The sequence below is a fragment of the Branchiostoma lanceolatum genome, chromosome 3 (genome assembly GCF_035083965.1).
Source record: "Branchiostoma lanceolatum isolate klBraLanc5 chromosome 3, klBraLanc5.hap2, whole genome shotgun sequence".
Classification (NCBI taxonomy): domain Eukaryota; kingdom Metazoa; phylum Chordata; class Leptocardii; order Amphioxiformes; family Branchiostomatidae; genus Branchiostoma; species Branchiostoma lanceolatum.
In genome coordinates this window covers 17566939-17578532 of record NC_089724.1, presented here as the reverse complement: position 1 = coordinate 17578532, position 11594 = coordinate 17566939, and the positions used below count along the sequence as shown (strand labels likewise).

The following is an 11594-nucleotide window of genomic DNA, read 5'->3' as shown; positions in this document are numbered from 1 at the left end:
CCTACTATTAACGTTACCTACCATATTTTTGAGCCCCCCTCCTCTTAATCTTTTAATGAATGCCCTGGCATCAATTTGTTCATTAACACACACAAAACCCCACATTTAGCACATCTTGCCATTTTATTATATCCATTGCACACCTGATTACAATTCTTACCAAAACGACAAGAATCACATTTCGCTTCCTAAGTTCCAATTTCACAACTTTGATGCTGCATTGAGGTATCTACAGAGGGTTCAACATCAGTATCTAAGTGTCGTCTCTTCTGATATAGATAGTTCACGCCTGAATATGAAGACTTTGAGTTGTGATAATATGATGACCTTGATTTTTGGCACACAACACTCAGATATCTCTGCTAAAAAGACACACAAGTTAGCCTGAAACATCAGGCCTGGTGGGATCAGATTGTGGCTGTTCTAAGCATAGGTCACCAGTCTAACATTGCCAACATGATTCTGCAGTCTTAGCCATTTGAAGGCAAATAAAGTATCTGAGGAGAAATTATATGCAATACTTCGGTAGCCTGGGTGAAAAGGCTGTAAGGCACTTCTAATGTAAACAATGTGCCACATCATATGACCATGTCATCTTATATATAACGAAGCTAGCCAGAAAACTGATTCATACACACCAACACACAACTACAGCTGCATAATGATAATACAAGCAAAAACAATAACAGATAGTATATAGAGCATAAGTAACACAGAATACTAAACAGACTACTTGGAGAAAAAAACAAAATAAAATACAAATCTAAGCACAAGAAAACTATAGTAGGTAATGGATGAACAGTGGTGACGTAGAATTAGCAGTCATTCTGAAAATTTCACAATGTCAGAAGCACAACATTTCAACTTGTTACTGGTTCTACGTGTGTACATTAAGTTTCACATCATTTGAAAGTGCTTCCATCCTGAATACCACTTCAGTAATAGTATTCTACCTTAGAATACTTAATAGTTACTGCTGTGTTATATTGGTGTTAGCTTTTACCACAGTGTTGATGCCATGTGCTATTCAGTAGCCTTTACCACACACTTGTGTACTGACATCATGTGATGGTGGACAAAGAAAGAGGAAAAACAATCTCATCTGCGTATAAGTAACATATTATCCTATACTTGTGTTCTTAACCTTCTCCCTTCTGTGTGTGCATCTATTGCTTATAATATAACTCAGTAGGGAGAAGGTTATGATGGGTGACATTATTCCACATCGTCCCCTGCCACTGTCTCGTCGTACTCCAAGGCACGTTTGAGTTTCTTGCCCACAAGCTGGTAAATGTTCTCGGGCGGGAAGCCCTTGGGTTCGGCGACCTTGACCGTCAGCATGTCCATGGTCAGAGCAGTGCCTGCTGGGATACCCTGCTTTGCCACCACACTCTTCCCAAGCTGCAACACAAGCATACCTGTTAATATCCGGGGCGTTACTGTGCTACTTTTTAATGTGATGTAACATCATTATACTAAAGGAAGGTAAAATGTTTGATATCCGAAGAATGCACGGTTCTGTCTGTGCATGTAAACGTTTTGCTTTCTGAATAAAGATACATTGTATCACTCAAAGTTGTTGCCTGCTATAGTGGAAGTCAGTATGTGGAAAAAGACCTAGAAGTAGAACTGACTCAACCAACAAAAGACAAATACAGGGTACCACATAATCACCAATGACTTTTGAGAGTTTGAGACAATGATATTGACATACTTAGATATTACTAATACTAGTACTATATTTTCCTGTTTGTGGGAAAGTTGAGAACCTTACCTTGTCATGACAGGCAATCTCACATGGCCTCATGTCCTTCACAAACGACCCCATGGCCACCTCCACCACGCGAACCTTCTTCACCAGCTCCGCCAGTTCATCAAAGTCCAGCGAGGCCGCGTGGTCCGACCCCTTCCACGTCTTGTCCAGGGTGACATGACGCTCGATGACCTTTGCCCCCAGGGCAATGGCGGCGAGACTGATGGCGATCCCGCTCTCGTGCCCGGAGTAGCCGATGGGGATGTCCGGGAACTCCTTCTGGTACGTCTGCAGAACAGGTCATGGGGCAGAGGTCACAGGTCAAAGGTAACATACGGATTTGTTCTGACTTGACTTGAAGTATGTAAGATTGAAAGTACTGTGAATCCATTTATTTTAGCGGGGAGTTCATTTTGCTGTGGGAGAGGAAAGCAGGTTTTTGGGGTGTTTAAAATTTTCAGTTGAAACGATTCTATAGTATAGGATAGTTGTAAGGCTACACCAAGTAATTTTTATGGATGACGTCCGCACGCGCATAGCTTTGGTCTGTTCCCAGGAAAAAAAACAAGAAATTCCGCTGCCTGTAACTATGACCAAAGAGTTCCTTTTTAATATACTATGTTTCTGCAGGCCTGCAAAATCAATGGGATATGGAAAGAAACAGGACAGGACAACAACTGCTGCTCAACTTCAACTGATTTATTCAAATTGTTGCTGTTTTCCTGATGAATACAAGAATTGTTAGTTGTTACACTGTGTTCTCTCATCCAATTTGTGTCCTAACATGCGTTGTCGACTATCATATTTCAAATCTAGGCATCTTGTTTTTTTCGGCCCTTCTTGTTTTTTTTCCGCGCTCTCGCATTAGATTTAGGGTCTCCAAAGGACGTCATCCATAAAAATTACTTGGTGCAGCCTAATATAAAACACTTATTCACGGTGCAATGATTTGTAACAGGTCACAGCAAACCCTGACTGAAAGTCCAGTAGAGTTGTGATGAAAAAGTCAGGCCATAGGGGAAAAGTTGAAGGGACCTAGGTAACATATTGCAAGCACAGTCCCCATCAGGCTTAAAGGTTACACAAACCTGGATACACCTGAGGTGAACGTCCTCTGGGTTGAGCGGGTAGGCGCTGGTGCACTGCATGAAGAGGAAGTTGGGGTTGATGGGTTTGACTGTGTTGTAGACTTTCCTCATGGTGTCCAGTGTCTGCATTCCCGAGGAGATCAGCATAGGGCGGCCTGCAAATACACAGATGCAGACAAAACAGTCAGGCAACTTTATCTGCTACTTGCTGTGGGAAGTCGAGAAGCAAAAATGACCAACACATTGAAGGACTTTAAACACATTAACAGCACACAATAAACGCCCGCAAACATCTAAGAGTAAGAAGGCATGTTTTGACCTACTAAGTATATACATGTACTTGAACAGCCTACGGAAAAAGCACCATCTTGTAATAATACCCTACATGTGATGATAGAGGGAAGAGTATTCTACAAAACTCCTGCCTTAGGAAAGTTAGGATGTAGACCTTTTCCATAATTCCATCACTTGCTCCTCAGGGAAAATGCAGGCCTACATACCAAACATCCTAAAATCAAATCAAACTTTTTGTGTTAACATAAAGATAAACAAACAGTTGTGAAGACATTAATTATAACCCCCTCAGCACAGGTAAGAATAAGACTAAGAACCGTGATCCATGCAGCTGACCTTTCTTGGCTGTTGTCTCCAGGTAAGGCAGGTTGTTGGTGTCTCCTGAACCCACCTTGAAGAAGTGCACCTCCAGCTCATGGAGAAACTCCACTGCTGCCTGGAGCATACATTGTGTGAGGAGCAATAAACATTATAAACAAGCAAATCGCAGGCTACTTTCCACCTCAATTATACAGGCAGAGGTGATGTTGTGATGATATATTACTGTTTTTGAGGATATTCTTAAAACCATAAGGCTTTGCATATGAATCAAAATTTAAAGTTTCTTCCAACTGAGCATGTAAAATATGATATCAAGGGTATGGTAAAGTGGTTACAGAACTGAAAAAAGATTCCTTTTTTACCTCATCCATTCCTGAAGCAGCAAAAATGATGCCGATCTCTTCTGAGTATCTCTTCAGCTCCCTGTACTCATCATGGCTGAACTCTAGGTGGCGCTTGTGTTCCCCGTATGTCGCTCCCCATGAATGCTTACTGGTGTACGGTCTTGCCAGCGCTGCTTTGTTGAACTTGTGGTCAAGTTCGCTCTTCTGGAATTTGGCGCAGTCCGCTCCAGCTTCCTGGATGACGATGAAATGCAGTTATCAATATGAATCCAAGAAGGGGATGTAAAATGGAGGATTGACAAATGATCTGATATTTGCTTATTGTTTGGATATAAATGCTGAAGAATATTTGCCACCCATTTAACATAATAAGTTCAAGCAGCAACGTTACAATTGCTTGAAATTCCCAATAATCAGTTCCTATAACTTGTTATGTCTGTCTAATAACCTCCTTGGTCTGTGATGTGTAATGTAATGCCTGTCTTTGATATAATATTCAACCGTGCTGATTTAGTCATGAAAGGTTAACATAACAAGGTCGACATCAAAGGCCGCCACAATGTTTTCCACATGCCTGACTGATGTACAGGTGGATTGAATGGACAGTGCAATGAGGACTTCTAGCGGTTTGTTTACGCTCAACAACCTGTTTGGTTACGCCCTAGACAATGCCAAATGATATTAGCATAATCCCCGGTATCAAAATTCAAAAGACAATACTCGAAAAGCAAATTATAAGAAATATTGTATCCTAAATAATAACTCCGTTGCTAACGATTGTAACATTTCTTGTTGCTCATAATCCCCTTTCGACGAGACATCCAACAAGTTTTGGTCAGGTAGCAGCCGGTCACCAACATAATCTATCATCACCTTGCACTTTTTGATCATCTTCTTGGCGGTATCCAGATCTCCCTGATGGTTCTGGCCGATCTCGGCAATGATGAAGCAAGGATGATTTCCCCCGATCATCCTACCGGGTGCTAACTTAAACTCCAGAGGCATTTTTAGCTTTAGTGTTGGCAAACCGCTACAGAAAACTTGATCGTGCAAACGTGGACGCGCCTGGGGCTACCCGGAAGTGCTGCTACCCGGATATGGAAGATTCCATCAGTCCAACAGGGGATTGTGTAGTCTACAATCTAAAGGCATATCATTTAGCTAACATACCACAAATAAGTTATACGCTGCTGGTTTTGTATGATCTAAATGAGTATTGATCTCGCTTTTGAAGAAAAGCAAAAGAAGAATCATCCCCATGAACGATAAACAGTAGACTATCCTCAAGATGGCGGACGATGTCTACAGTTCTGATGAGAATGAAGAAAATTATGTGTTTTACAGGTTTGTTAGAAAGTATTAACCATGTTTACCACTCAGGATGTTATTGCTATGTTTCTTTCGATACCTACTCGAGGTTAGTGTCTCTAAATCATGTGATTGTGGCTTCTAAAATTGCCTTCGCTCATGCCCCCCCTCCTTTAGCTTTCCAACAACAGCTTTCAGAATCACCGAATGTTGTGCCTTTATATACTTCGCAGTCAGTACAAAGAGTTAGGAAACTTCGATCTAATCAGTCATCCCTCCGTTGTTACTTTATCAATTGTATATTATTATGTATCTTTGAAAAGATCCATTCATTAATAATGCTTAGAAACAGAAAACAATGGACATATGATCAGGGGAAATTTGGGCCCTATTTTCCCATGACCTACTCACATATATAACGTTAACTAGCATGTACAATGCAATGCTGTTGGTGAAGTATTCTGTGATCGACGAAAATCAAGTTTCCGAACTTCTTTTATTGAGTTTATATAGAGAAGTTATAATTTAATTGTAATTGATTTATACCTTAAGTAAGGTCTGATAGATCTAGCCGAGGCAACTCTGGTGGGAAGACATATTTACTTGTATATTATACAGTGTCTGTTGTAAGGCTTTGATAGATCTAACATCACCATCACATGAGAGCGCATACTCCGTAGCAGTTTTGTTTCAAACTGCAGTAAAATCTACAGGAAACAATTCCAGCCTTACACAAGTTACAGATGTTTGTACTCTATGAGTGCTTTTCCTAGTTCAATGGTAAGACAAAGCTGTGATGATGTTTTGTTCACAGGGATCGTGAGGAGTGGAAGGATGTGACCCCAGTCCCACAGGAGGAAGGACCTCACCCGGTGGTGCAGATAGCGTACTCCGACAGATGTAAGGACTGATCATGTTACATGAATGATAAGGATTCCAGATTTTGAACAATTATTTAGTGTCTACATGTTACTGTCTACTGTTTAAGACATATTTTTGATTCAGAAACACCCCCATTTGGTGAGTTTCATATCTATAGTCAAGATTTGACTTTCTGAGCAAGTTTTTCCCTTACATTACACATAATTAGATTCTGATTCTGGTCTGTATGTTTTTTTTTCAGTCAAAGATGTGTTTGATTACTTCCGTGCTGTCCTGAAGGCAGATGAGCGCAGTGAGCGAGCCTTCGGCCTGACCAAGGATGCCATTGGCCTAAACGCTGCCAACTACACAGTATGGTAGGCACACTTTCTTATGGTTTACATGTGATACATGTGTATTATGTTTAGACATTTTTGAATTCGAAATGGATCAAAATCATAGTGGCATTCTCATACCATACATTACACTTACAGTTTACACCTTGCATTTGACAATTCTTGAAGGATTTTTCCATACTACTTTATACCCAAGCAAGCTGTGGGGGTTGTGGCTGAATTTTAATGCTCTTCTTCCCTTGGCTTCTCCCCCAGGCACTACAGAAGACTGCTATTACAGGACCTGAAGAAGGACCTGTTGGAGGAGATGAAGTTTGTTAAAGATGTCATTGAAGACCAACCCAAGAACTACCAAGTCTGGTCAGTCAATAGATCAGATCTTCTGCTGTTGTGATGAGTTTGTGTTACTTTCAAACTGCAACTACGATTAGCTCACAACTTCCAGCTATTTTTCCTGTAGTTGTTTCTGACATTATCTTACATAGACATGCAGAATAGCAACACTACAGTAAAGTCTTGTGATAATGTATTAGATTGACAATCTTGTTTGTTTAGATATATTTTGATGGAAAGAATGGCCCCTTGCTGTTTCTTCAGGCACCACAGGCGGGTGCTAGTGGAGTGGCTGAAGGATGCCTCCAAGGAGATGAAGTTCACTGAGGAGATTCTCAACATGGATGCGAAAAACTACCACTGCTGGCAGCACAGGCAGTGGTGCATTAGGGTCAGCAGATTTGAAGATTTTTTTCTGTCATATTTCTATTCTTTCATTCTGTTGGGTGATTACGTATGCTAGTTACTCTCTGCTGTTACAGAAGAATCTGTAATTTGTGATATAATGTTTGTGTAAGGATACCACTCTATGTTTAGATATATTAGGACTTTGATCATGTAATCTGTATCATTGTTATATTTTGTCTGACCCTTACTAACTCCTTCATGACCTGAAAAAACAACACTGTAGGCTGACTTGGGCTTCTTATGAATAAACAACGGTTCAAGGAAACAAAAGGCCAGTTTACTTGTTTGTTTGTGTAGGAGTTTAACCTGTGGTATGGAGAGCTGGATTTTGTGAACAACCTTCTCTGTGAAGATCTTCGGAACAATTCAGCATGGAACCAGCGTTTCTACGTCATCAACAACTCCACTGGGTTAACTCCAGAGGTTCTGGAGATGGAGGTCAGGTAAGGACACTCTTTTTAATGGTTTTTATTTGTTTGCTTGTTTGTCTGTAAGTCGCTAATAAATCTCTCAAGTCTCACAGGGCGTTTATAGGGTTCATCAATTTGATGTTTGATTTTCTTGGCAAAATCTACCCTTTTTATGGGAAGTCACAGGGAACTTTAACGCTTAAGAGCAACAGAAGAAGTGGTGCTGTCATTATTTCCTGTTCTTTCAGTTACACACTTCAGATGATCAAGAGAGCTCCAAACAATGAGAGTGCCTGGAACTACCTGAAAGGGTAAGAACACATACAATATACACCATGTGAGAAACTCTGTTTAGCACCTGTATTTCTGTGTGTTTTATTTGTTTATTGATGCCACTGTTTTCTTAATGCTTATGATATAATGGCAGGCGTGAAGATTTTCGCTGCTCATTTCCATGCTGCTCTCTAGCTGATGTTTGTGTTGATGTTTACCTCAGGATCCTGATGGCAGCAGGTGCAGAGGTCAGCTCCTACCCAAAGCTGATGGAGACCTGTCAGGATCTGCGTGCATCAGGGGTGCACACTCCGTACCTGCTGGCCTTCCTACTGGACTGCCACGAGGAGATGTTAGAGACTGAGTCAGGGGTCAGAGAGGACAACCTAGAGAAGGCTGTGCAGGTCAGGATATAATGGTTACCTCAATGTGTGCATAGGTATCTCCACACTTCACATACATGTAATCCACTTATCTATGGAAATAACATCCATGACCTCCATACCTGAAGTAGCCCCCATAACATTAGAAACAAGAGTTCTACGACCTCATACCTTCGTCAAATGATTTTGACCTTTATGACTGACGTATTAGGAGTGTTTTTCATCAATCATCAATCATACCAGTTGACCCTCTTCACCCAAATAACATAAGTTGTCCAAACCTCCTTGTTATGACTATGAGCTTAACAAAGAAGGTTATGCTAACATTTATCATCAATTATGCAAATAAGCTTCCTCCTTATTAGCATAATTTGATTCAATGGTGTTCACATTCACACAACTTCCTAATGCCACAAGTATGAAATTGCCGTCATTTACTAGTATGGAATTATAGTAGTTTCTCATTAATTATGCTAATTAGGCCCACATTTGCATATTTCCTATCTATCAACATTCCTCTCTTCCTTAGTTACAAATGTCACATATTTGAATAGTCATATCATGGAACACAGCAGATTTTTAAAATTGCCTCATTAATTATGCGAGTTAGAATTTGATTTGCATAATTATCATCCAATCATACAAAGCATCACGTAAGCTATCTACATACCAAAAATCATGACCATCCATCAAGACCATCTCGAGTTATAGTTTTTCTCATTAATTATGTCAATGAGGTTCTCATTTGCAAAGCTGATATCTATTAATATTTCTCTCTTCCTCAGTTACATATGTCACATGTTTAAGAGTACTATCATGGAAATTGATGGATGTATAAACTTTCTTCATTAATTATGCAAATTAGATACTGATTTGCATAATAAGTATCTAATCATGTACATCAGCACTCAAGCTATGTACTTACAGAAATTTATGACCATCCACCAAGCCCTTCTTGAGTAATTCCCTTTCAAAGTCTGAAGCAAAACCTGCCCCTGCTATAGCCAACCCATAAGTCTGCTTGGAGACTACCTTACCATTATGCCTACAGCTGGCTGACAGCCAATTTGTGTAACTGACGTTTCCTGCCTTTAACATGACCCCTCAGGACCTCCTTGCCCTATCCATGACGCCTTGGAAAAACACAGCCGACACGTACACATACTTCAGCATACAATGTAACACATTTTTACACTTTTCTCGTTAATTATGCAAAACACTTCGCCCAAAATCTAATCATTTTGAGATTTCCCACATACACACCGACACACCAACTACGACAACAAACCATCCAGGCGTTCTCGACTTATTCTGTTCACTAACAGACACACAGACAAGCATCATCGAATAACCTTCTCGACGAAACCATTCGTCGACGAAGGTAATAACCTCACAACCCATGGAAGTAAGCTCCCTAATTATACTATAGCGGTGACATCCAAGCCTATGGAAACTACTGATTTCTACCGGTATATTAATCATTTCTGTCTCCTCCCCAGTTGTGTAATCAGCTCGCTCAGGAGGAAGACACAATCCGTAAAGAGTACTGGAACTACTGCAGACGATCCCTCAAGCTGAAATATGGCACTGCAGAAGGGGCAACATAGGGGGTACATGTGCTGCTGCAGTAAAAACCTGCATCTGAAATATGACACTGTAGCAGTAGGTGTAGCATAGAAAATAGTACTGCCACTAAAATAGGACAGCAGAGGGAAAGAGAACATGTAAAATATGCATGTGAATGTGCTTTGTATTAGAGGTAGTTGCTAAATGTGCAATGTTGTCATTGTTTAAGGATATCTGTACATGTTTGGTTTTTAACAGAGATAAATGTATTACAGGACATTAGATGAATCTCATTTTTTCTTTACCATGCTATGGACTACATAATTGTTTCAAACTGGTAAAATTGGCTCAAGGAGTTAGCCTTGATTGACAAGGTGTAGTGTTCATGTAGTTTAGGCATGACAACTGTTCTCCAGCACTCATTCCATAGTCACTGTTACATGTATGACAAATAAAGTAGTGAAGAATACAAGTTCTGTGTACTTAAAATTAGCTTTATTTGAAGTCCATGAGAATAAATAAGTTGTAAGAAGTCCTTGGTCTCTGTGCTTATGATAATGATAATGTCTAAGCTTTTCTTTTACCAAAGTTCCTAAATGTCTGACTACACAATTGCAGAAAATGTACTGGGTTTCTAGGGTAAAAATCCTTCCTGTGAAGGTCTTCGATGTGGCAAGAAACCTAAGATTTATGTACAGGTAAGGGGAACATTGGATCAATGGTTTCCACAAATACTGAGCAAAGGAGAAACTATTTCTTATCAAACATGGTACATGGACATTCTCACAGTATCTGCACTGCACCAAAAGTTTCTGTTCAACAACTACAATGGTTTATCTTACATCCATCTGTGTTATTCTAATCTCAACATGTAAAATAGACCAAGGAATATTTCTTGAAGATGAGTGAACATGTAGTTGTAAGCACAAGTATATGTACCTTAGTTTTCATCATGAAGTGGTATGATTTTATATGGCTAGATATTAGCAATTTGGCAAAGCTTAATCTTTTGTCAGGGGACCAGATTTCTAAAACAGTGACTATTTTGGCAGGGATGAAATTTTGGGACAAAACCAAACTCAATTATTTCTATTTTACAGTATCTTTGCTGTTTGGTTCTTCAGTAAAATTCAAGTGACACTTGTAAGGGCATTTGTACTCAAATATTGGACAACATTGTACACATATAAACTACGCACAAAAAGTTCGGAAACTTAACTTTGGTTGATCATATCTCTGTTGTTTTTATACCGATTTTGATGCATTATATATCATTATAAAGCTTGTGTGATTCCCTGTTCTATGATACCAAACTTATTGTGATTGAAAACCCACGGAACAAGTACCAGGACTAATAACGTGAGTGGGTCACGGAGAAAAAGTGCCCCAAATTCCCTGTTGGTGTCATACGCGCGCTGTGACATCCTATCGGTATGGGCGCGGATGATGATTCAATATATTGTTTCCTCAGGTTCTAATGTTATTTTTAGAACACAGACCATCCAAGATTATTTCTAGCACACAGAACATCCAAGGTTATTTTTAGCACATCGAAGATCCAATTGCACCACATAAACACCTGCGTCCTGCAACGGTATCGTCATCCACAGGCGTTATTTTTTGTTATTGTTTCACAACAAACATTGGGGTATGGGGAGGCATAACCTCCAGGGGAAAGACAAGACCTGTACCAGGAACCCTCAATGCAGAAAGATATCGTGACACAATACTTGATCCGGTGGCCATCCCTTTCCTCCATAACATGGGGCCGAATGCCTTGCTGCAAGATGATAACGCCCGCCCACACCGGGCAGGGATCATCGCCGACCATCTCCAGCATGCAGGTGTAGAGAGGATGGAGTGGCCCTCTAAGAGCCCGGACCTGAACCCCATCGA

General features: G+C 40.2%; 2 protein-coding genes across 4 annotated transcripts; one reads left to right on the top strand and one right to left on the bottom strand.

Annotated features, from left to right (window-relative positions):
• Positions 1 to 104: 104 nt before the first annotated feature.
• LOC136430718 (sialic acid synthase-like) lies at positions 105 to 4906 on the bottom strand. The gene is made up of 6 exons (XM_066421549.1): positions 4674 to 4906; positions 3819 to 4034; positions 3472 to 3571; positions 2842 to 2996; positions 1775 to 2041; positions 105 to 1401 (listed from the first exon to the last, which is right to left on the bottom strand). Exons 1-6 carry the CDS (start codon positions 4803 to 4805, stop codon positions 1216 to 1218), a joined length of 1056 nt encoding a protein of 351 aa, XP_066277646.1. The 5' UTR covers positions 4806 to 4906; the 3' UTR covers positions 105 to 1215.
• A 104-nt stretch (positions 4907 to 5010) lies between these two features.
• LOC136430720 (protein farnesyltransferase/geranylgeranyltransferase type-1 subunit alpha-like) lies at positions 5011 to 10230 on the top strand. 3 transcript variants are annotated; one of them, XM_066421555.1, is made up of 9 exons: positions 5011 to 5144; positions 5923 to 6008; positions 6232 to 6346; positions 6581 to 6685; positions 6923 to 7049; positions 7364 to 7509; positions 7725 to 7787; positions 7973 to 8153; positions 9632 to 10230. In XM_066421555.1, exons 1-9 carry the CDS (start codon positions 5089 to 5091, stop codon positions 9737 to 9739), a joined length of 987 nt encoding a protein of 328 aa, XP_066277652.1. In that variant the 5' UTR covers positions 5011 to 5088; the 3' UTR covers positions 9740 to 10230. The 3 variants fall into 3 exon arrangements, with proteins under 3 accessions (XP_066277652.1, XP_066277653.1, XP_066277650.1); XM_066421553.1 differs by having other exon boundaries at positions 5084 to 5217; XM_066421556.1 differs by lacking the exon at positions 7725 to 7787 and having other exon boundaries at positions 5025 to 5217.
• Positions 10231 to 11594: the final 1364 nt, after the last annotated feature.